The following is a 26029-nucleotide window of genomic DNA, read 5'->3' on the forward strand; positions in this document are numbered from 1 at the left end:
GTCAAATTTTTTATTTAGTGCAATATATTCCAACTCTCCCATCATATTTCTTAGACTCCTAGCATTTGCATATAGACATTTCAGAGTATGTTTGTTGTTCCTATTTGCATGATGCTTAGTACTTGACACTGTTGATTTGCCATCTTTTGTCTGATCTTTAGTTGTATTTAAGGGCACCTGGCCTACCACGGTCTCTCTTTTTTTTTTTTTTTTTTTGCAAAACTTTTTATTAATAGAACAAGGTAACAAACTCAGAGAGACTTAGTCTCCTATACAGGACCAAAAACATCAACATATAGAGACATATTTTCAAAGCACTTAGCCTTCCAAAGTTCCATAGAAACCTATGGAACTTTGGAAGGCTAAGTGCTTTGAAAATATGCCTCATATGCTCTGACTTCATCCAGTTTATTCCCCCCTCCCCCTTAACCTTTATCCCCTCCCTCCTTCCATGTTACCACGGTCTCTTGTGTAACCTCACTATCCAGAAACCCTATCTTCCCTGTTTGTGAGGTATCCTTGCAAGATACCTTATCCCGAACCATGCGCTGTTGTGCGACTGTTGGCCTTTCCCCCATATCTAATTTAAAAGCTGCTCTATCTCTTTTTTGAATGCTGACGCCAGCAGCCTGGTCCCACCCTGGTTAAGATGGAGCCCATCGTTTCGAAATAGGTTCCCTCTTCCCCAGAATGTTGCCCAGTTCCTAACAAATCTAAAACCCTCCTCCCTGCACCATCGTCTCATCCACGCATTGAGACTCCGGAGCTCTGCCTGCCTCTTGGGGCCTGCACGTGGAACGGGTAGTATTTCAGAAAATGCCACCCTAGAGGATCTGGATTTGAGCTTTCTTCCTAAAAGCCTAAATTTGGCTTCCAGAACCTCTCTCCCACATTGTCCTATATGTCATTGGTACCCACATGTACCAAGACAGTCGGCTCCTCCCCAGCACTATCTAAAATCCTGTCTAGGTGCCGCGTGAGGTCCGCCACCTTCACACCAGGTAGGCAAGTCACCAGGCGATCCTCCCGTCCACCAGCCACCCAGCTATCTAATGATTGAATCGCCAAGTATGACAGCTGTTCTAACCTTTTCCTCCCGGTCAGCCATTGAAGATTATATCCTCGGCGTGAGAGGATAGTACATCTTCTGGTGGGTAGGTCCTGGCTACAGGAGTACTTCCTACTTCACCTTCTGGGAGACCTCCCTCCTCCAAGGTAACACAGAGGCTACCTGACTGGAGGTGGGAGTTTTGTAAGATGGACACCCTGCAGCTCAGCTGATCTCCCCGCCTACTTGCCCGATTCTCTGCCCCCTGCCGCCCATCCTACCTGTGCATTCCTTGGTGGTCTAGTGGCCTCTTCAGGGGGCAGGAAAGAACCCCACTCTTTCCTGCCCCGCTGCTGCCGCTCTCTTGCTGGTGCTGTGCTTTCTCAAAATGACCGCTGAGACTTCAAGCGGTAATCTCTATGGGGGCATTCTGTGGGTGGCTGTAAAAGGGATACTGTGGGAGGGAGAGGACTGCAAAGTTTTTGTACACAGAATTTGCAAACTTTGTGCACAGAATTTTGACTTTTTTTGTGCAGAATTTTAATTTTTTGGCGCAGAATTCTGACAGGAGTAATGATCTTATTAGGGCTTCCACTAAGCAGATGGCCTTGGCATTTCCAAATGGAGACTTTGCCCTCTGATAGTGGCGGTTCAACCAGGCGGGTTTCTCACCTCTTTAGACCTCAAGGAGGCATACTTGCCTATTCCCATTTGGCCGCTTCATCAGTGTTTTCTGTGCTTTGTGATTCTTGGCCAGCACTATCAGTTCAGAGCTTTGCTCTTCGGCTTATCAACGGCACCAAGAACCTTCTCCAAGGTCATTGTGGTAGTTGCTGTGTTCCTTCGGAAGGAGGGGATCAGAGTACATCCTTACCTGAATGACTGGCTAATCAGGACTACCTCCACTCAGGAGAGCCGTTGGCTCCTATCCAGGATGATTCTTTGCTACAGTCTCTGGAATGGGTTCTCAATCTTTCCAAGAGTCACTTAGTCCCCACTCAGGTCCTGGAGTATCTGGGGGTCCAATAACTCAGGGGAAGGTTTTCTTTCCGGAGCTCAGAAAGGACAAGATTCAATATCAAATTTGTCTCTTAATCCAGAATCCGAAACCTCAAACATTGGGATTATATTAAAGTTCTGGGACCTATGGCGGCGACTCTCGAAATGGTGCAGTGGGCAAGAGTTCACGTGTCCTCTGCAGCAGTCTCTGTTGTCCCGCTGGTTGCTGTTGTCCTAGGATTAGGAGCTTAATCTCCTCTAGCCAGGGGCAGCATGTTTTGGCAGCTACAGTTGAACAATCTGATCAGAGGGATGCTGCTTATGTCCCCTCAGTGGTAGTAGTGGTCACGGATGCCAGTCTTATAGGCTGGGGGGTTCACTGTCTTCAGCACAATGCTAAGGACTCTGGTCCAAGATGGAAATGTTGTGGCCAATAAATTGGCTGGAACTCAGAGAGTTCGCAGAGCTCTAATAACCTTTTGGATCCATGTGGCATGCAAGCTGGTGTGAGTATTATCGAACAATGTCACTGGTGGTTTATACCAGCAGGCAGGGTGGCACTCGCAGTGCCCAGTTGGTGGAGGAGTCTCATCCTCATCTTTGTGCTACACAGGATCATGTTTCATCCAGGTAAGGTAGTCTTTATTGCGCCAGTCTGACCCTGCTGGTGGACAAGCCGCTGCACTTCCCTCCCTCTCCAGACCTTCTTAAGCAGAGGCTGATCCAGTTGGAAGATCCATTTTGCTTTGGTCTTATGGCTTGGCTCTTGAGAGGTTGAAATTGAGGAAGAAGGGCTATTCGAAGACGGTTGCAAGCACAAAAAGCATTTGATCTCAGCCACATACACTAGAGTTTGGAGGCTATTTGAGACTTGATGTGTTCGGAGGGCAATCTTGCCTCTTCAAGCTTCTTTGCCTCACATTTTGACTTTCTTGCAGGAGGGGCTGGCGAAGGGGCAATCTTAACGTGGCAAGTTTTTGAGGGCAGCTCCAGAATTTCTTGCTAGCTGCTCATTCAGGTGTGGTTTGTTTTTTGCAGGAAGCCAATTGCTTTTCTCCACCCCTTCACCATCCCTGTCCTAAATGGAGTCTTAACCTGGTTCTTCATGCCATGCAAAAGTCTCCCTTTGAGCCTCTGTGGAGAATGATGCTGAAAGACCTCATACTGAAGTTTGCAATTTCTTCTGAATGTTGCATTTCAGAACTTCAGGCCTTGTCCTGCTGGGATCCTTTCCTTCATTTTTCAGAGGCCGGGGTGACTCTACATACAATTCCATAGTTCCTTCCCAAGGTGGTCTCTTCACTTGAATCAGCTGTTGTTTGGGGAGGAGGATTATCCCAAGGAGTTTCCTATTATATTTGGATGTTCACCGGGTGCTCCTACAGTACTCAGGCCACAAATGATTTCCGGTGTCGTATCATCTTTTCATTCTGTTGGGGGGGAGGGGGGTCCCAGTCATTGGAATGTTGCTTCTAAAGTCACTATTTCTTTATTTATTCGTTTGTTGCATTTGTACCCCACATTTTCCCACCTAATTGCAGGCTCAATGTGGCTTACATAGTACCGTCAAAGGTGTTTGCCCAGTCGGTGGATAACAAATACAAAGTTGTATAGTGATCATATGAGGTATAAGTGGAGGGTTGGAATGGATGAAGATTGCGTGATGTCCTGTTCGATCATAGTCATGCTGTGTTGGTAGGTGAAGAGGGTTACGTGGGGTCGTTGGGGTAGGCCTTTTTGAAGAGGCCTATAGCTCACTGGATTCAGGAGGCTATTGCTTTCGCTTATGTTCTTGCAGGTAAATTCTTCTTGAGCTCAGTCCACTTCTTGGGTAGAGTCTCAAGTTTATTCCCTAGAAGAAATCTGTAGGGCAGCTGCATTGCTCTCTTTGCTTATCTTTTCCAGACTTTATCACTTGGACGTTTCGACTCATCGGGGCATCAGTTTCTGCGGCCGTGTCTGGCTCCCACTCTACTTAAGTGCTGTTTCCCACTCTACTTAAGTGCTGCTTTTTTAGGTCCCATAAGTCTCTGGATTTGTCTGCTGCTGATGACAAGGGAGGAGAAATTATGTCTTACCTGATAAGTTTTTTTCCTTTAGTCACAGCAGACGAATCCAGAGTCCCACCCTTTCATGAAGCTACTGTGCTCATATCAAATCTATTTCACTGTTTTAGTTTTGTTGCATTGACAGTTTTTAGTTCCACTGATGGAGCCGGTGTTGGGGGTGAGCAAACAGGGCCCTGGGCCCCCGTGTCACTGGGGGGCCCCAAACCTACCTGAAGCTGAAAGAGGGACAATCTGCAAGCAAGCTTTGGGGCCCTTTCCTAGCGTCTATCCTGGGCCCCATCATGTCTAGCACTGGCCCTGACCATTGGTTTTGGAAAGATGTCTCAGCTCTGTGAGGAAAGAGAAATGTTTGTTTCATTGTTCCTTCTGCTTTCTTAAGAGAAATACTAGCTGATCAAGGAGCATATTGTCTTGTAAGAGAGAGTTCATTCTAGTGCTCTCTTTCTCCACCTGCTGGTAAACGGGCATAACCCACAACTCTCTGGATTCATCTGCTTTAACTAAAGGAAAGAAAATGATCAAGTAAAACATAATTTCTGTGATTGAGGAAGGTCCCACTGGCTACTGATTCTAGGTTTTAACTGATAAGCGCTGATATCTTCCCCCCCCCCCCCCATCCCAGTGCAAAAATAGGAGCTTACAGGGGAAAGCACACATGGAAAGGTCACTTCCCCCACTAGTATTTTTTTCATCTTTCCCCTTGCCTGTCTTGGGTTCTGTGCTCTATTTTTGGTGCCTTTTCCGTACTGACAATCTCTCACATAGCAAAAATAAATGTATTCAAGTTAACTAAAAGGTATCTGGCAAACGCAGCTCCACCCCCAAAACACTAATACTCTCAAGAAGCCTCTAATTAGCTGGAAAAATAAACACCTATCCATACAAGCCATGAACACCTAAGAATTGAAGCCCTAGTCATAGACCAGGCTTACTTAACCTTTGCCCTACAGCACTATTTCCCAAACCTGGTCCTGGAGGCTTCCCAGCCAGTCAGATTTTCAGGATATTCAGAATCGATATTCAGGAGAGAGATTTGCATGCACTACCTCCACTGCATGCAAATCTCTCATGAATATTCATTGTGGATATCTTAAAAACCTGACCGGCTGGGGTGCCTCCAGGACCGGTTTGGGAACCACTGCCCTACAGCAATCACTTCAGCTCTGTGGTGAGATTTGGTGCCATTTCACAAGACATTCATGTGGTTAGAGTAATGTGGGAGAAATCATCAGGTAGTTGTGAATGGTGACACATGGCATCATGATCCAGTTCTACTTCTGACTGAGCTGGAGGGCTAACGGGACACACAGAAATTGTTGGGCCAAAAAAATGGAAGTCTGTTATAAAAAGTAGACCGATACACATATATAAAAACAAAGAAATAATTTATTCAAACCAAGATAAAAGCAGTACCCGACGTGGCCACGTTTCGCTCTCAGGCTGCGTCAGAGGTAAAACTACAAATAAAAACATAAAAATAGTGATAACATCATCTCAAGTTATGTGTATATATATATATATATATATATATATATATATATATATTTATATATATATCATAACAGCAAATGATAAAATACAATAAATGCATTACACATTCAAAAGTAAAATGGAGGCGGAGATAAGTCAAGCCACTTTCCAAACATATAAAAGTGTATAAAACGTTGGATGGATTTAATCAAATCCAATAATGTATGGATGTACAGTATTTTTCGGACTATAAGACGCACCAGACCATAAGACGCACCTAGGTTTTAGAGGAGGGAAATAGGGAAAAAAAAATTTGCTTTTTCCCTCCTCTAAAACCTAGGTGCTCCGGTGCGTCTTGTCCGAATCCCTCCCTTCAAGTTCGGGATCGCCCTCAGGGTTACCTCCTCCCCGGCCCTGTCACCACCTCTCCCCTTACTCACGCGATCTTCCCTGGTGGTCTAGTGACGTCGGGGCAGGAAAGAGCCCCCTCTTTCCTGCCCAACGCGCTGCTCTCCATCCTCCTTTATGCAGCCTGACGGTCTCGGCGAGATTCAAAATGGCCGCCGAGACTTCAATTCTCGGCGGCCATTTTGAATCTCGCCAAGACCGTCAGGCAGCAATGCATACAGGAGGATGGAGAGCAGTGCGCTGGGCAGGAAAGAGGGGGCTCTTTCCTGCCCCGACGTTACTAGACCACCAGGGAAGATCGCGTGAGTAAGGGGAGAAGTGACAGGGCTGGGGGGGAGGGCGATCCCGAACTCGGAGGGAGGGCGGGCGGCCAGCCAGCCAGATCTCTACCTTCGGACTATAAGACGCATCCCCCATTTTTCTCTCAAATTTAGGGGGAAAAAGTGCGTCTTATAGTCCGAAAAATACGGTAAGCAGTATAAACGTTAAACTTCTCTAGGAGGACACTGTGATTTCATGGTTCATATTGTGAGACTAGCACCACATAGTAGAAGAAGCTGGTGCGCCATTAAGGACTCCTTTTCCTTAGTGTCAGCACAGTTGAATTCAGTTTGTGAAAGTTTAATCCAATTTAAAATGTGTTGTATTTGTTGCACATGGTCCAGTCACAGATCTTTGTACATTTATTTATTTTATTTATTGTTTGCATTTGTATCCCACATTTTCCCACCTCTTTGCGGGCTCAGTGTGGCTTACAATAAGATATGAATAATGAGAATACAGTTGTTACAAATTGGTTATGGGTTACATTGTACAAGTTATGTGAGATAATCAAATTATCATTAGGAATATCACAATGGGACATCAACATTGAGTCTTTGGGAGGAGACAATGGGAAGCTTAAGGGCAGTGTTAAGACACAGAGGCACATGGTAAATGGTATATGGTACACATGCATATATCTGTGCTAAATAATTTTTACTGTATTTCTGATATGGTGGCTCGATGGCAGTGCTATGCATTGTCATGTGGGGGACCAGGATTTGATTTCACACCCAGCTTCTACGCCCTGGGCTGGTTGCAGAAACGAGGTTGGGGTGTTTCAGTCATCACACAATGATGATACCTAGTGGCCAGACTTGGGCGAGCCTATGTACCAACTTTAAGAAGGATTGTTTTATTGTCTGGGACACACTGGGAATGGAGGCATTATAAAATGCCTCCACCCCCAATAGTTCTGAATGGAGGCTTATAGCATGGTAGCCCAGTAGAAGCCAAATGCCATACTCAACTCTTCTTCTTCTTCCTCTCCCCCTCCTGCACAGATCATCATAACCTCCCCCCCCCCCCCCCCCCCCACCACAAAAAAAAAAAAGACTGATTCACTTCACTAGATGAAAGCCTTTAGTAGTTCTTGTAAAGACCATAGAAATTATGGGTTTAGATTCAAAATTAATTAGCAGATCCATTAGTTCCATTGTCCTCTCTAAAGAGATTAGTACTACTTTGGAAAACAAAATATAAAAGGGAAATTTTTTTTCTGATTGCTATTTTGTTATACACAACATAATCCTGCTAATAGGTAGAATTTGTTCATTAATTTAATCTATGCTACTGATCTATGCTACTGATTCTTTAGGTCTGTGTTTTAGACTTATGGAATCTTCTTGACCTTCTTGACCTCAGCCTGGAAGGCTGCCTGAAATGGCAGTGGAAGTCATTTAGATAATCTCTCGTGTGTTCTCCCTTCTAGGTTATCCCTCCTAAAGAATGGAAGCCCCGTAAAACATATGATGATATTGATAATATGGTGATTCCTGCACCCATTCAGCAAGTGGTGACTGGACAGTCTGGCTTGTTCACCCAGTACAACATACAGAAGAAGCCCATGACTGTGGGAGATTACCGCCGCTTGGCAAACAGTGAAAAGTGCGTATAGTAAGCTGCCTGTTCTACAATGCATGGGATCCATATGTAATAAGATGGACATGGACCTAAAATCATGTTTTTTTCTTGTTGTCAGAAATAAATATTTCTATATGGCAGGAATACAATGAACAATAAACTTCCAGGGTAGAACAGAAAATGGGTCAGCTAAAGCAGTATTTCACAACTGTCTCCTGGAAGCATATCTGGTTAGATTTTTAGAATTGCTACAATAAATATGTATGAGAGATTTGCATGCACTGGGACTCCAGAGTACTTATACGTATTCTTTATAGATATCTGGAAAATCAGGCTAGTTAGATGTAGCTCTGACACAGGGTTGGAAAACACTGTGATAAAAAGTTCCAGTTCAAAACAAAGATATACTATTGGAAGCTGTCTTCAGCAGACTTGTCTCAGAGCAAGTTTATAAATCTGCCTTTTCCTTAGCGTCCCTCCGGACCAGCCCAGGATTGAACTGATGGGTTGTGCACGCCTTCCAGCAGGTGGAGATTGAGAAACCTCTGACTCTAGAGAGCCTGTAAGAGCCCTGGCCATGTGACCCTAGCCTCAGTATTTTCTCAGTCTCCAGCAGGTAGGGGGTGAACCCATTAGTCTCTCTCTTTGATTTAAAAAAAAAAAAATCCTTCTGTACCTAGGGAATCTGGTGTAGAGGCTAGGCAGACAGGAATTTTTTCCTCTGCATTAGATTGCTGATCTGAACACTCCTGTTACATGTTAGTTCCTTCAGCTCTGAATCTTCAGAATGGGCTGTTAGAGCTGAATGAGCTGATGGTGTTGTTTGTGACCTGTAGCATGCTAATAGCACGTGGGTGGGTTTGCTTTTGATTGGAGAACAAAACAGTCCAAGGTTGGCAGGTTTCCTGAAATTCTCAGGGCATGGTTGAAATGGTTACAAAACTCAATTCCAAATAAACTTAAGGCATTTTATTCCAACCATTGGACAAGACACAGGGAAGGCCAGTCATCTACATTTTTGTTTCTCAAGACAATTAGGCCTACTCAGCTGTCCAGTTCACATTAAAGATAGATACACCCCTGCTGCCAGCCATAGACTGTGATTGCTTATAATATCTCTCTGCCTCTCAGACCAGTTTTATTGTCTTCCTCCTGGGTGAGCCTTCATATTGAGTAGGTGAACATACAGGAACGCTGCCCTTCTATAGCGTTCCTCAAGACTGGCACAGATGGGTTATGCACTCCGACCAGCAGATGGAGACGGAGAACCACAGACTTCTTAGAATACATATAACTATGCTGTGTAGTCCCCTGAGAGTCAGTAGTTCTCCATCTGCAGCAGATGGTGGATGTGTTAGGCCTGTGCAGTCCCGACCTGAGGTTAGTGTTGAGGGTCTCTTACTTGTTTTGGCTAGTAGATTAAAAAAAAAGAGAGAGCAAAAAGAGTGCAAGTTCCCTCTCAGAGCTGCTGGGGTCCATCTGTTAGGTGGACTGAGGCTGAGGTCTGCGGGGGGCCTCCTGTCTCTAGGTTGCTATACCAGGGTCCCTCCTCCTTCCACCACATCCCCATTAGGAGTCCTTATTAAGTGTGCCTCAGCTGTACTTCTCTGCTTTAGTGCAGACAGCAGGGACTGTCTTTTTTGTGTATGGTGTACAGCGCTGCGTATGCCTTGTAGCGCTATAGAAATTATAAATAGTAGTAGTAGACTGAGAGCTGTGGGATCTGCCGATTTAAAGCAATAAAAGAAAAAAAAAACCCACCAGACAAATGGATTGAGCTGTACCTGCCTTCCCCTCGCAGTGCTCCAGTTTCAGGTCGCTGTGGTTTGCTCTGGGGCTCAGTGTGTTGCATGGTGGTGCCCTTGCTGCTAGATGGAAGGGACCCACTGGGAGCTGATTCCCTGATGAATTCAGACCGACTGAAGAAGTGCTCTGTTTGTTTGCACCGGAGGTTGATGAAGCTGGCAGCTGCAAATATTGTGCATGCCGCAGGAGTTCCGATTCTGCAGTGTCAGTCTCCCGAACTCAGGCTGAGAAGAAAGGAGACCTGCAGGGTCTTGAGAGAAAATGGCGGGCGTGGTGAGTCTAGTGCCGCAGTGATCCCATCTTCGGTGGGAACTGCTGCCATTTGTCTCTGGTGTCAGGTAATGAGCAACCCCATGCACCTGGATCCTAATGTCTCCCGGTTTGGGTCAGGCAGAGTCTAAGGGCTCTCCAGGGCCTTCCAAAATTGATTCCCCCCTGAGTTTGTGTTGGCCATGTACAAGCTCAGCAGCAATTATTTAGCCAGGGCTGAACTTGCTAATGCAATATAAGTAGTCACTACTTTTCTTTACTTTTATAATTTTCTATTTTTGTTTAGTGAGTGTTTGTGTGTTCAAATGAAGTTTTCACGAGGTCCTATGTTTAATGCCTCATATGAAGTAATCTTAGAAATATATATATATATATATATATATATATATATATATATATATGTATATAATTTGTTTTTTGAAATTTTAACACATTAAAATATCAAATGCATTTAGAATAAAAGTTTAAAATAAAGGTTAATTAACATTGTAGAGGTTTTGGTTTCTGGAGGCAAATGATCGATTACATGCAGTAGGCTCAAGGGTTTGAAATAGCTTTATGCTATAGGAGACCTAGTAGCCTTGCCACTGATGGACATCTGATGCCTCCAGGGCCTTTTTCCTCTTTTTTTTTTTTTTTTTTTAGTAATATGTCAGTAGGTTTTTTTGTTTTTTTTGTTCCTTTGGGTATACCACGATTTTTGTGGAGCAAGATTTATTGTTTGACATTTGTGCTTTTTTCCACTTTTTTTTTTGTTTATAACGATAAGGCTTTCTGCCAGGTACTTGTGACCTGGCTTGGCCACTGTTTGGAAACTGGATACTGAGCTAGGTGGACCATTGGTCTGACCCAGTATGGCTACTCTTATGTTCTTATGCACTGGTACAGAAGTGACCCTCCTCTGGCTCCTGTATGTCTTTCCCCTTGGCCCCAGCTCAACAAGGTCATTCAGAGAATTGAGCACCACAAAGGTTGAGAGGTATTAGTGGCTCCAGATTGGCCACAAAGGCCATGGTACAATATGATGTAGCTGGCAGAGGACAGTCTGCTTAGGCTTCCAGAGTAAGTGAATCTGTTGAGTCAGGGTCTGGTGGTCATGCCCGACCCATCTCTGTTCTGCCTTAGAATTTAGATCTTGAAAGGGCGCGTTTGAGGACGTGAGGCAACCCTTTTTTGTTCTTGGAAGAGGTCTGCTTCCCTGGCATTTGTCTGTGTATTGTATATTTTTGAAGGGTAGTGTTCAGAGCGTCAGATTTCCCCACTTCTGTCTTCAGTGCTGCAGTTGCTGGAGTTCTTACAGGACAGTCTGGAGAAGGGCCTGGCCATAGCTTACCTGAAGGCACAGGTAGCATCTCTGGCCAGTTTCCGGGGCTTAGTCAAGGTGAAACCATTGGTGTCCCATCTGGACGTGGTTTGTTTTACCGAGGAGTGTGTCTTCTTCATCCTTTGGTTCGGCCTTCTGTTCCTCCTTGGAATTTCAATCTAGTTTTGGGGGCGTTAGTCTCAAACAGCACAGACCTTTGTCAGTGTGTTCGTTGAAGGATCTTACCTTGAATATGGTGTTCTTGATGGCTATTTTGTCTGCAAGACGGATTTGAGTTGCATGCGCTTTTGTATAGGGAGCCTTTTCTGATGTTTTTTTAAAGATCTTGGGAGACTGGGCATCCAAATGGCAGATGACATGTAATTTAAGCAAGTGCAAAGCGATGCATGTGGGAAAGAGAAACCTGAACTATAGCTACATAATGCAGGGCTCCATGCTAGGAGTCACCGACCAGAAAAGGGTCTAGGTGTCATAGTTGATGATACGTTGAAACCCTCTGCTCAGTGTGCTGCGGCGGCTAAGAAAGCAAATAGAATGTTAGGTATTATTAGGAAAGGAATGGTAAACAAAAATGAGGACGTAATAACTGTGCCTCAAACATTGTGTGCAGTTGTGGTCACCGCATCTCAAAAAAATAATATAGTGGAATTAGTAAAGGTACAGAGAAGGGTGGCGAAAATGACTTCCCTATGAGAAAAGGCTAAAGCTCTTCAGCTTGGAGAAAAGTCGGCTGAGGGCAGATATCATAGAAGTCTATAAAATGCTGAGTGTAGTGTAACGGGTAGACATGAATTGCTTGCTTGTTCTTTCCAAAAATACTTGGACTAGAGGGCATGCAGTGAAGCTACAAAGTACAATGCTGGCTTCGGCCTAACCCCTGGTAAGCCTTTCCTCAGCTGAGAGGTGCCCAGCTCTACCACCGGCTGCCTTTCAGGTGCTGTGGAGGACTTGCAGCTCATCTGCATATCCTTTACAGCCTTGTGTCTCCCAGGTCCACTCCGATCCACTCAGGGCCTCTGCTCTAGGTGCCCAGCGCTCACACCAGGTGCTGTGGAGGACTTGCAGCCCTTCTGCATATCCTCACAGCTGTATCTGGGGTGACTCCCAGGTCCACCCCTATCTTCCCAGGGCCCTCGCTCCAGGTGCCCAGGGTTTCCAGGTGCTTTTTGGCTAGGATCAGGCGACCCTCTGTGAGGAATGCTGGCTTCGGCCTAACCCCTGGTTAAGCCTTTTCTCGGCTGAGAGGTGCCCAGCTCTACCACCGGCTGCCTTTCAGGTGCTGTGGAGGACTTGCAGCTCATCTGCATATCTTTTACAGCCTTCTCCGAGTTATTTTTCTCTTTACATTTATTTTTCTCCCAGTTACTACTTATGGCTCCAGTACACTTTTTCTTCTTGGTACTGTCCCTTCCTAATCTGTTTCTCCATTTGAAACCACTGTACACTGCAGGAACACGTTGTCCACCCTCTGTATTCATGTCTCACCTTCTCTTTTTTCCTCTTCCTTTTTCTCAGCTCTCAAACTTCAACATTTCCTTCCTTCCATTCATCCATCACCTTTCTATCTGAGTACATCTCGCCTTCGTCGCTGTCGTCATACCTCTCCTACTCTTCTCCGTACTCTCTTGCTCTTTCTCCTGCTCTCCGCTGGGGACATTATTCCCAATCCTGGTCCCCCACATCAGCTCTCATCCTATTCCTTGTCATCAGCAGCAGATGAATCCTTTAACTGATGGATTGTATCCGCCTACCAGCAGGTGGAGACAGAGAACACTGAAAAACCACAGTGATCCTTGGACGGCTAGCCCCAACTGCCTTCAGTATTTCTCTATCTCTCAGCAGGTGTGGACGTACGTAGCTTGATCAGCTCCTGGATTTCTGCCTGGGGTGGCTCCTGTGCTTTGCCAGTTGAGCAGGGGTGTTGTGGCTGGTGGTGCCCAATTTAAAGGCATATAGGTTCACCCTTTCCCTGCCTTACCCATTCCCCCGTCCTCCCGGAGTCCCTCTGTTGCTGCCTGTCTCCAACTTTCCTCACAGCGTTAAAAAAAAAAAAAAAAAAAAAGAGCACGCTTTTACTGCGTGGCTGTTCTGAGGCTTTTTCCAGAGATTCTGGTTCAGTGCAGCTTGACCGGAGCTCGTTGACTCGGTCTTCTGAGGTGAGAGTGGTGCCCAGCTCCTCCAGGGAGGTCCCGCAGACGCCGTTCCGAATGGGGTAAGGTTTGGCGCGAAGCCACCATTTTATTGCTATATTTCCGTCCAGTCGGGCGATGGCTGCTGAGGGAGTTAAGCGCTGCTCCCGTTGTGGTAAACGCAGATCAGCAGCAGGGCTGTGCAAAACGTGCTCCTTAGACGCTCGCGCTAGTACGAGCATCACGAGCAATGATTCTTCCCGCTCGATGGAGATGGCAGCGGCCGCCATTTTGGAAGCGCCGCATGTCTCGACCCTCGCGGTTGTGGAGTCTGAGTGCAGGGGGACGCCTTGTTTAGAGGCTGCCAGAGGAGCTCCAACATCCGTTTCTCCTAATTCGGAGGCGGAGGGTCAGGGTGAGTTTTTCCCCCCTGAGTTTGTGCTTTTAATGCATAAAGCCTTCATGCTGAAAAGAGCTCTGACGCAGACACTGCATAGCATCCTGAGTTCCCTCCGGGTGTTGATGCCCCGGGGATGGCTTCACATGTTATTTCTTCCCACGAGCGTTGGAAACACGCTAAACATAGACGGGTAAATTCCCCGTCTGAAAATGGCGCATATTTATTTATTTTATTTATTGCATTTATATCCCACATTTTCCCACCTCTTTGCAGGCTCAATGTGGCTTAAAATACATCATGAATGGTGAAGGTATATAGGAAAGTAGACATTTAGTATTACAGAAGGATCTTGGGTAACATTATAATGATAAAACATGATAGTAGTATAACAAGCAGATATTATAAGACAATTCTGGATGTATGTGGAGGAGTTCACATTTGTTGATCTTTGTGGTATACCTTGTTAAAGAGGTGGGTCTTCAGTAGTTTGCGGAAGTTAGTTCATAAATCGTTTTTAAATTGCGCGGCAGCGCGTTCCAGAATTGTGTGCTCAGGTATGGAAAGGTTGACGCGTGCGTTAGTTTGTATTTTAGACCTTTACAGTTGGGGAAGCGAACATTAAGGAATGTGCGGGATGATAGCATTCCTGGGTGGTAAGTCTATCAGGTCTGACATGTAGACTGGGGCATCTCCGTGAATGATTTTGTGAACTAGGGAGCATATTTTGAACGTGATTCGTTCTTTAAGTGGGAGCCAGTATAGTTTTTCTCGTAGGGGCTTAGCACTTTAATATTTTGTTTTACCGAATATGAGTCTAGCTGCAGTGTTCTGGGCTGTCTGAAGTTTCTTGATTATTTGCTCTATGCATCCAGCGTAGAGTGCATTGCAGTAGTCTAGATGACTGAGTACCATTGATTGTACTAGGTTATGGAAGACGTTCCTTGGGAACCAGAAGAGGGTGCCTGTTTGCCACTGGATTTGGATGATCCCAATGCGGTTCGGATTTTCCACCGCGATGAGCTGCCAGCTCTCATTACTGACGTCTTGCAGGCCCTCTCGATTGATGTTCCTGCTGAAGGCTGGGCCTCCGTTGTTAATCTTAGCATGGCGAGTATTAAGAAGCCTATGCGGGCCTTTCCTGTGCATGACTCCGTCCAAGAGCTTATTTCAGCTCAGTGGTCTGACCCCGATGGGCCTTTGAAAGTGGCCAGGGCTATGGGTCAGTTTTAACCTCTGCTTGAGGAGCACTTGGCCCCTTTGGGGATGCCTAAAGTGGATGCATTAGTCACGGCGGTGACTAAAAAGACCACTCTCCCAGTAGAGGGAAGGGTCGCTTTGAAAGACATGTAGGACCGGCGGCTGGAATCCGCGCTGAAGTGGTCCTTTGAAATTTTGGGCCTTGCCTTAAGGGTATCTATTTACAGTTCCTATGCAGCCCGGGCATGTCTTTCCTGGTTACAACAGGCAGTGGAGCAGCTCATGGATGGTGCGGGGTCCCTCTCTGAGGTGGCCCCGTGGATGGAGTCGGCCCTGTCATTTTTGGCTGACGCCCTTTATGATCTTTTCAGAGCTTTGGCTAAACAGATGTCTGTGGCTATTTCTGCGAGCCACCTTCTTTGGCTGTGGCATTGGGCGGCTGACATGGCCTCTAAACAAAGGCTGGATGTTGCAGCGAAGCAGGACACTATTTTTGGAGCACAAGTGCTTGCTCGCGGTGTGGCCTGTTCCCACCCTAAGTAGGGATTGCTTTTGTACATCCCATCAGTTAATGGATTCATCTGCTGCTGATGACAAGGAAGGGAAAATTAGGTTCTTACCTTGGTAATTTTCTTTCCTTTAGTCAAAGCAGATGAATCCATGATCCCTCCCTGTCTGATGTTGTTTTTTGTTCAGATCTTTCATGCAGGTATATATCTCATTGGGAGAAGTTGGAAACCAGTTCTCAGAATTTCAACATGCTGTTCTACTACAGGAGGTTGAGATCGTCCCTCCTTTGTATGGTTATTGCTCCTGTTCTGGGGCATTTGCTCGCTGTGAGGAAAGTTTATGTCATTCTGCCTTTATGGTTCACTCTGCTTTGGAAATCTCATATACTGAAGGCAGTTGGGGCTAGCCGTCCAAGGTTCACTGTGGTTTTTCAGTGTTCTCTATCTCTACTGCTGGTAGGCAGATACAACCCATCAGTTAATGGATTCATCTGCTGTGACTAAAGGAAAGAAAATTACTAAGGTAAGAACCTAATTTTCCCTTTTTGCAGGTCACACCGCGATATCTCCAATCTAATTTCTGTTCCTCTCCTCCCCACTTCTTCCCTGCCTTTCTCTTGTGCTCTGTGGAATGCTCGCTCTGTCTGTAACAAACTTTCCTACATCCATGACCTCTTTATCTCTCATGCTCTCCATCTGCTTGCCCTAACTGAAACTTGACTTTACCCTGAAGACTCTGCTTCAGTCGTGGCCCTATGCCATGGAGGTTATCTTTTCTCCCATACTCCTCGCCTGGTTGGCCGCGGAGGTGGTGTCGGGCTACTACTTTCACCCTCTTGTAGATTTCAACCTCTTCTTCCACCTCAGTCTCACTGTTTTTCTTCCTTCGAAGTCCACGCCATCCGTCTGTTTGCTCCTCTGCCTCTCCGAGTAGCAGTCATTTATCGACCCCCTGATAAGTCCCTTTCTTCCTTTCTCACTGACTTTGATGCCTGGCTTTCCTTCTTTCTTGAACCTTCATCTCCTTCCCTCATTCTTGGGGATTTTAACATTCATGCTAATGATCCCTCTGACTCTTATGCTTCTCAGTTTCTTGCTTTAACATCCTCTTTCAATCTTCAACTGTGCTCCACTGCCTCCACTCACCAGAATGGCCACTGTCTTGATCTTATCCTCTTCTCAAACTGCTCACTCTCCAGTTTCTCTGCCTCAACTCTTCCCCTCTCTGACCATCATCTGATAACTTTCACACTTAAACATCCTCCTCCCCAGTCCCGTCCAATCTTAACCAATACATTTAGGAATCTTTAGGCTATTGACCATTCTACTCTATCCTCCAGTGTTTCAAATCTCTTCTCTACCACTATGTTATCCAAGTCTGTCAATGAGGCTGTGTCTTCCTATAATACTATTCTCTCCTCTGCTCTGGATACTCTCGCTCCTCCCATTCCCCGTTCTGTAAAATGTACCAAACCCCAGCCTTGGTGGACCTCTAGAATCCGCTACCTATGTTCCTGTGCCCGCTCTGCCGAAAGCCTTTGGCTGAAATCCCGTGCCCATGCTGACTTCATACTTTTCAAATTCTTGCTGACCTCCTTCCAGTCTGCTCTTTTACTTGCCAAACAGGACTATTACATCCAGTTAACAAATTCTCTTGGCTCAAACCCTCGACGTCTCTTTGCCACACTGAACTCTCTCCTCAAAGTGCCTTCACCTTCAACCCCACCTTCACTTCCCCCCAGACTCTGGCTGAGTACTTTCATGATAAGGTTCACAAGATTAAACTTGAATTCTCAACCAGGTTACCTCCACCTCTCCTTCCCTTAGTCCATTCTCTCAACCATCCAACCCCTGCCTCCTTTTCTTCCTTTTCTGAAATCACTGAAGAGGAAACTACACACCTTATTTCCTCCTCAAAACTAACTACCTGTTCCTCTGATCCTATTCCCACCCATCTACTTAACACTACCTCTCCTACTGTCATCCCTTTTATCTGTCATATCCTCAATCTTTCACTGTCCACTGCGACTGTTCCTGATGCCTTCAAACATGCCGTAGTCACACGACGCCTTAAAAAAACCTTCATTGGACCCTACCTGGTCTTCCAACTATCACCCCATCTCCCTCCTCCCTTTCCTGTCCAAGATACTTGAATGTGCTGTTCACCGCCGTTGCCTTGACTTTTTTTCATCTCAAGCTATTCTTAATCCACTTCAATCTGGCTTTCACCCCCTTCATTCAACTGAAACAGCGCTTGCTAAAGTCTCCAATGATCTGTTCCTGGCCAGATCCAAAGGTCTCTATTCTATCCTCATCCTTCTCGATCTATCTGCTGCTTTTGACACTGTTGATCACAGCCTACTCCTTGATATCAATTTGTTATCCTGTTGTAAGCCATACTGAACCATTCTATATCATTTTGTTAACCCGTTTTACTATGTAAGCCGCATTGAGCCTGCTATTGAGTGGGATGGTGTGGGTTACAAATGTTACAAATAAATAAATAAATACACTGTCCTCAAGTGGATTTCAGGGCACTGTTCTTTCCTGGTTTTCTTCTTATCTCTCCCAGCGTACCTTTAGTGCATACTCTAGTGGATCCTCCTCTACTTCTATCCCACTATCAGTTGGTGTACCTCAGGGATCTGTCCTGGGACCTCTTCTTTTCTCCATCTATACTTCTTCCCTTGGTACTCTGATCTCATCCCATGGTTTTCAGTATTAAGTTTACGCTGACGACTCCCAGATCTACCTCTCCACACCAGAAATCTCAGCCGAAATCCAGGCCAAAGTATCACCCTGCCTGTCTGACATTGCTGCCTGAATGTCTCAGCGCCATCTGAAATTAAACATGACCAAGACTGAGCTTCTTATCTTTCCCCCTAAACCAACCTCTCCTCCTCCCCATTCTCTATTTCTGTGGATAACACTCTCATCCTTCCTTTCTCATCAGCTCGTAACCTTGGGGTCATCTTCGACTCCTCCCTCTCCTTCTCTGCACATATTCAGCAGACTGCTAAAACCTGTCGTTTCTTTCTCTATAATATCACCAAAATGCGCCCTTTCCTTTCTGAGCACACTACCAGAACCCTCATCCACACTCTTATCACCTCTTGCTTAAACTATTGCAACTTGCTTCTCACAGGTCTCCCACTTAGCCATTTCTCTCCTCTTCAGTCTGTTCAAAATCCTGCTGCACGAGTAATGTTCTGCCAGTGTCGTTAATACTCATATTAGCCCTCTCCTTAAGTCATTTCACTGACTTCCTATCCGTTTCCGCATACAGTTCATTCACTCTGCAGCTCCTCAGTACCTCTCCACTCTCATCTCTCCCTACACTCCTCCCCGGGAACTCCATTCACTGGGTAAATCTCTCTTATCTGCACCCTTCTCCTCCACTGCTAACTCCAGACTCTGTTCCTTTTATCTTTCTGCACCATATGCCTGGAATAGACGTCCTGAGCCGGTATGTCAAGCTCCATCTCTGGCCGTCTTCAAATCTAAGCTAAAAGCCCACCTTTTTTGATGCTGCTTTTAACTCCTAACCCTTATTCACTTGTTCAGAACCCTTATTTTATCACCCTCACTTTAATATTCCCTTATGTCTTGTTTGTCTGTCCTAATTATATTGTAAGCTCTGTCGAGCAGAGACTGTCTCTTCATGTTCAAGTGTACAGCGCTGCGTACGTCTAGTAGCGCTATAGAAATGATAAGTAGTAGTAAATTTAAAACGAATTGGAGAAAATATTTCTTCACTTAGCATGTAATTAAACTCTGGAATTCATTGCCAGAGAACATAGTAAAAGCAGTTATCTTAGTGGGTAAGCAGCATAAAACGTATTGTATTATTTTGAGATCTTGCCAGGTACTTGTAACCTGAATTGACCACCGTTGGAAACAGGATGCTGGGCTTGATGGACCTTTGGTCTGTCCCAGTATGACATTACTTATGCTATTCTCACACCAGATCAGTGGTGTTTGCATCGCATGGACGTTTGAATTTGAAAAGAATGCAGGATTTTCATAGGTCAGATGGGTGTCCATTCTGATTGAGGGGGGTCATCACTGTGGAGAGGTGACTTCTAAGGTTACAATTACCAGGTAGATTAAAGAGGTGATTGCTTCCACCTATGTTCTCAAAGGACAGTTGGTTCTGTTACAGCTTAAGGCTTACTCCACCAGGGGGCAAGTGGGTTCTTGGGCAAAGAGCTGTTTGGTTCCCCGGCAGGACATTATGTAGAGTGGCTGTCTGGTTCTCCTTGCATTCCTTTTGTTCAAGCTCGTCAAGATACTATTTGGGGCCAGGGTATTGGAGATGGGGCTACGGAGGGGGGGGCGGGGAACCATCTATTAATAGTCTCTGCTTTGATACTTCCCATCTGTGCCAGTCTGGAAGAACACTACAGAAGGGGAAATTAGGTCTTAACTGCTAATTTGCTTTTCTTTAGTTTCTCCAGACTTGCACAGGGCCTTCCCTTATTCAGAGTCAGAAGTTTTTGTCCAATATCTGTGTGGTTGGCTAGCTCAGTGCGCATCACTGTTCTCATTTGTTGTTACTGTGAAGTGTTGGTTTTGTAAAGTTATAAATTAAAAAAAGGAAAAGGCAGCAACACAGGGGCTACCTTCTGGTGGCCAAGGGCCCCAGTTCTGAGAGGGAACATGGTAGGTTGGTGGGGTTTGGTTCTGCTTGGCTATTTGGTACTGACTCTCAGCTCTCGGGAGACTACATAGCATAGTTATAAGTATTCTAAGATGTCTGATTCTCAGTCTCCATCTGCTGGTCGGAATGCATAACCCATCTGTGCAGGTCTGGAGATACTAAAGGAAAGCAAATTAGCAGGTAAGACCTAATTTCCCCTTTATTCCCCTCCAACCTTCAGTTGTGATGCTGTTTAATCTCTGAATGTCCCTGTTAAGAAAATGAATATGAATGCAATTTGATGGCATCCAGTTGGCTAACATCTTTATCTTACCCAGAGCACACAAAATTTCTCATTTGAAATCTGTTTCCCTTACCATCTTTATGATATTCTAACATTTTAGCAGTAAATAGTTTTCTTTTTCATTTTGTCTGTGGGGAAACAGGTCTTCCAAGGAAATAATTGCAGGCAATTGAGAGTTATCAGTGACTGTGGAATTAATAAGAGTTTCTGCTTAATGAAAACATGCTTTTCTGATCTGAGGTATGTTGATATAATTTGAAGAGGATGGCTTTGCATATTGACCATTAGGTGGAGGTGTTGTCCTTCAGCCCTCAGCTCAGCTACAGTAAGGCCCCCACCTCCTCTTTCTCTTTGTAGTCCATACTCATTCTGGCAAAAAAAACATTCAAACCTACTTCTCTCATAGAACTGGTTGTACTAACTACACATCTGTTAAAGCAGTGGCAATCAAACCTTGAAAATATATTTCTTCATCATGTTTCCGCAGTCTTTTGAGTGTTTTTGACACTTGTTTTGGTATTCAGGATGCCTTTTTTCCCTTTTTGTTTTTAACCAAGACTTGAAGAGAATTTATTTTTGCTTTCTTCCTAGGTATTGTACACCACGCCACCAAGATTTTGAGGACCTGGAGCGTAAATATTGGAAGAATCTAACATTTGTGTCTCCAATTTATGGAGCAGACATAAGTGGCTCATTATATGATTCTGTAAGTGATTAACCCTTGTTGTGCCTTTCAGTGTGCAAGTATACAGGTGTTCTGTAATAGTATATCCTCCCTGGACAGGAGTAGGGTTCTGCTTGTTCTGTTAACTAAAAGAAACTGAGCGTTGTCTGTTTTCTTTGACCAGGATGTGGGTCTGTGGAACATTGGAAATCTGAATACCCTCCTAGACATGGTGGAGCATGAATGTGGGATCATCATTGAAGGTGTGAACACCCCCTACCTGTACTTCGGCATGTGGAAGACAACATTCGCATGGCACACAGAAGATATGGATCTGTACAGCATCAACTACCTGCACTTCGGGGAGCCCAAATCATGGTGAGTTCTGTGGCCTAGATCTGCCAATTTGACCTGAATTTTCCAAAGGCTTCTGACTGGCATAATACCTATATCCTTTGAATTTAGTTTTTGTCTACTAATGCCCAGTATACAAAATACTGCTTAGGTTTGCAAACAGCTTAAAACATTTAAAAACATAATAGTTTTAAGGGGGAGGGGTGTCACATGATGATTTAGCGCTCTTAACACTACTTAAATGCACCTTGATATCCCATGGATCACATCGGAACTGGAGACGAGGCACAGATCAAATCGGTGCAGCAAAGAGAAGGCTGCTAACACGGTGCTCAAGATAGCTTCTTGATGATAAGCTTGCCAAGCTGCACACTGTGATGGAAGAGTTGAAGGACTCCGTAAATGGGCAAGCAGCTCATATACAACAAGCTAAGCAGCGTATTTCTGCCCAGGAGGACTGAGTTAACACGATGGAGGAGAGATTGGGCGTGCTGGAGACACAGTATAAGCAGCTGTCTGATCGGGTAGAGGACCAGAATAATTGGGGGTAGCGGAACAACCTGCGCATCATCGGAGTGCCAGAGAGTGTAAAAGATCAGGATCTGCTGGAAATCATTGAGCACTAGCTCCTGGAGGCAATGGGACTTCCCCAAACTATTGGCTCTGTGCAGGTGGAGCAGGTACACCGGATTGGTAGCAGACTGGATGATGAAGCCAGTCCATGTCCAGTTATCGTCAGTTATCTAAATTATGCTATCAAGGCTCGCTTGCTGGAAATCTACAAATGCACAAGCATATTGGATTGCAAGGGTTCTAAGCTGCTCTTACTTCAAGATTACTCAGTGCGGGTGTCTGAACAACGCAAGGCCCTGGCATCCTTTTGTTTGCAGTTGTTTAATAAGGGCATACAATTTGCTTTTCAGTACCTGGCATTTGTGCGCCTAGTGTATGATAACCGTACATTAGTGCTTACCACGGCTATAGAGTCGTGCGTTTTTGGACAAGCTACCTCCTTCTTAACTTCACTTTGTGGATTGAGTGATACTGCTCTGGTTGCGGAAGAGTTGGAGTTGCCATGTCCCTTGATTTTGGTTATTGACCTCGAATTTGCTTAGTGCACTGAACAGATACTTGTAGGGCGTCCTATATGTGAGCCACTGGCTATGGCCGGATGCGTGGGTCTGGGGACTATGATTTGACTTAATGCTTGGATCTTGATTGCGGTCCCCAGACTTAGACCGCTCAGAATGTGGCAACTAGGCTTATCTATGGAAAAACAAGATTTGAAAGCGCAAAACCTCTTTGCGAAGAGCTACCCTGGCTACCAATCAAAAAACATATTGCCTTCAAATTATGCACTCTGGTTCATAAAATACTCCAAGGACTAGTTCCTGATTACATGACCTACCTACCAATGAGAAACGCATTTGAATCAGCAAGAGCATACCAAAACTTTTACTTCCCAAGATGTAAAGGACTGCAGTACAAAGCAACATACTCGTCCAGTTTTTCCTTCATAAGCACACAACTATTGAACGCACTACCAAAAGACCTAAAAACTATGAGCAACCACCTAAACTTCCAAAAAAAACATAACTCATCTTTTTAGAAAAGCCTACCCCACAGAATCAACATAAATGCCCGACCACAGAAACACAACATCACTAAAACACGACATGGACATAACACAATACCTTCCATTGCTCACACCTTCCGTGAACCACACTAGTCCCATTTCAACCATACTATCACCTTGTATTTGTTAACACCGCAGTTTGTAATTATCTTTCCGGAACCATGTAAACCACATTGAGCCTACTAAGAGGTGGGAAAATGTGGGATACAAATGTAACAAATAAATATAGAAAGTAAGAGGAAAACATTCAATCATGTCTTCAGATCTCCCATGATGGGTGAACTTCTGTCAACCAACGCCTCAGCATAAGAGTGACATCAAAAGACACTAGCCTGCCACCAGCAACAAGCTAGCCAATCGTTCTCACCAGTAGATAAAAAATAGGTGATGAACATCCAAGCTTGTATCATGTCCCCCATGATGGATATGGCAGCTGGTTTGCATATGCCAAGGCCTCCATTGCCATTGTGAAATATTGGTGCTTACCCTCCTAGGTGATAAACAGCTTGGTTGGATATTGCAGCATGAAGAGTGCCTGCTTCGCATGGCGTAATGAGCACACTGAAGAGAACGCCTTTCTCTTTGCTCATACAGGCACTGAAAAATCCTGAAAACAAAGGATCTTACTATTTTAATAATGCAAGGTCTCTCGACTCAAATAGCCCTCAGAATGTCCTGTCTATGGGCTAAATTGAGACCTTTAAATATAACCATTTTTGGTTGCAGGTCTTGAGGCTTCAGCTGCCTTAAGCAGCGTGCCCTCTCTATACGGAGAGGGCCCACATCAGAGGTTGGTTTGAAGGACTTCTGTATCCAGTTCTCCAAAAAAGTACGCAGATCCACCTCCCAAATCGATTCTGGAAGCCCGACCAGTCAGAGGTTACTCCTGTGCAACAAGATCTGTAGGTCATCAATTTTTCCCTTTCAGCTTGCATTTCTCGCTATTGAGTGTCCTGAACTTGCAGTTTGTCTTCAGCTTCTGAGAGATGTTGCTGGTATCCTTGTACATCCCCCTGCAGAAATTCCAATCTGGAGTCTACCGACTAAAATTTGTCCACTATTTTCTGTATCGAATATTTATGGCCACTACACCCATGCCAAACTTACTGAGGAAGGGCCCGCCATGTCATCATCTGCCATTTTGGATTTCATCTGCTGCTCATGATGCCTACGGGGTAATTTGGAGATCATAGAAGCTGAATTTTGATGCACAAAGCTATAGAATAGAATCACTCTTAGTTCCCCCACTCAATAATGTGGAAACAAAGTTCAAAGAAGAGTGACCAAAATGATAAAGGGGATGAACTCCTCTTGTATGAGGAAAAGCTAAAGAGGTTAGGGCTCTTCAGCTTGGAAAAGAGATGGATGAAGGGAGATATGATTGAGGTCTACAAAATCCTGAGTGGCGTAGAACGAGTAGAAGTAAATCAAATTTTTTACTTATTCCAAAAGCACAAAGACTAGGGGACACTCAAGGAAGTTACATGGAAATGCTTTTAAAACAAATAGGCGGAGATATTTTTTTCACTCAACGAATAGTTAAACTCTGTAACTCTTTGCTGAAGGATGTAGTTACAGCAGTTAGCATATCTGGGTTTATAAAAGGTTTGGACAAGTTCTTGGAGGAAAAGTCCATAGTCTGCTATTGAGACAGACATGGGAAGTAACTGCTTGCCCTAAGATTTGTATATGGAGTGTTGCCACAATTTGGGTTTCTGCCAGGTACTTGTGACCTGGCTTGTCCACTGTTTGGAAAACTGAATACTGGGCAAGATGGACCATTGGTCTGACCCAGTTTGGCTACTCTTATGTTCTAAGTGTACAGCCTTGGGGAGAGGGCACGAGCCAAAGGGTTTGGGTGCTCACTTCAGTGACACCTGCTCCTCAGCTCGGCATCACATGACCTCTGACAGATGAAATTTATTGTGGACAAATGCAAAATGATGCACATTGGGAAGAATAGTCCATTCATAGTTACCTGATACTGTGGTCCACCTTAGGACCAGAAAAAGATCATTATAGACAATACTCTGAAATTTTCTGCCCAGTGTGTGACGGCGACCACAAAAGCAAACAAGATGCTATGAATTATTAGGAAAAGGATGCAAAATAAGACCAATAATATAATGCCTCTGTATTGCGCCATGGTGCAGCTTCACCTTGAGTATTGCATTCAGTTCTGGCTGCCATATCTCAAAAAAGATATAGCGGAATTAGAAAAGGTTCAAAGAAGAGCAAATAAATGATAAAGGGGTTGGAACTCCTCTCATATCTGGAAAGGCTAAAGATGTTAGGCCTCTTAAGCTTGGAAAAGAGATGGCTGAGGGGAGATATGATTGAGGTCTACAAAATCCTGAGTAGAGTAGAAGTGAATTGATTTTTCACTCTTTCAAAAAGTACAAAGACCAGGGGGGATGCTCAATGAAATTACATGGAAATATTTTTTAAACAAATAGGAAGAAATATTTTTGCACTCAAAGAATAGTTAAGCTCTGGAACTTGTTTCTGGAATACATGGTAACAGCGATTAGTGTATCTAGGTTTAAAAAAGGTTTGGTCAGATTCCTGGAGGAAAGTCCATAGTCTGTTATTGAGATGAACATGAGGGAAGCCACTGCTTGCCCCAGGTTTGGTAGCATGGAATGTTGCTACTAATTGGGTTGCTGCCAGGTACTTGTGACTTGGACTGGCCATTGTCGGAAGCAGGATACTGGGCTAGATGGACCCTTGGACTGACCCAGTATGGCCATTCTTATGTTCATATATCATTTGCTTAGCAAAAAGGCACACAACCTCGGTTTTGGATAACGGACGGTTATGAGGGAGGCCAGAAAGGTGTTGAAGAGGGCAGGAGAGAGAATGTATCCTTGGTGGGGTGTGGGGGGGTGGGGAGGGACA

The 26029-nt window shown here is 44.8% G+C and overlaps 1 protein-coding gene across 2 annotated transcripts in view; it reads left to right on the plus strand.

Moving 5' to 3' along the window:
• Positions 1–26029, plus strand: part of KDM4B (lysine demethylase 4B) — a 378825-nt gene that overhangs the window by 28096 nt on the left and 324700 nt on the right. For both annotated transcript variants that reach the window (XM_030217503.1, XM_030217504.1), the window contains exons 3-5: positions 7748–7923; positions 21069–21183; positions 21326–21519. In XM_030217503.1, coding sequence (XP_030073363.1) covers positions 7748–7923; positions 21069–21183; positions 21326–21519 — 485 coding nt within the window. The remainder of the gene's footprint in view (positions 1–7747; positions 7924–21068; positions 21184–21325; positions 21520–26029) is intronic.

Source organism: Microcaecilia unicolor, chromosome 11, assembly GCF_901765095.1.
Source record: "Microcaecilia unicolor chromosome 11, aMicUni1.1, whole genome shotgun sequence".
NCBI lineage: Eukaryota > Metazoa > Chordata > Amphibia > Gymnophiona > Siphonopidae > Microcaecilia > Microcaecilia unicolor.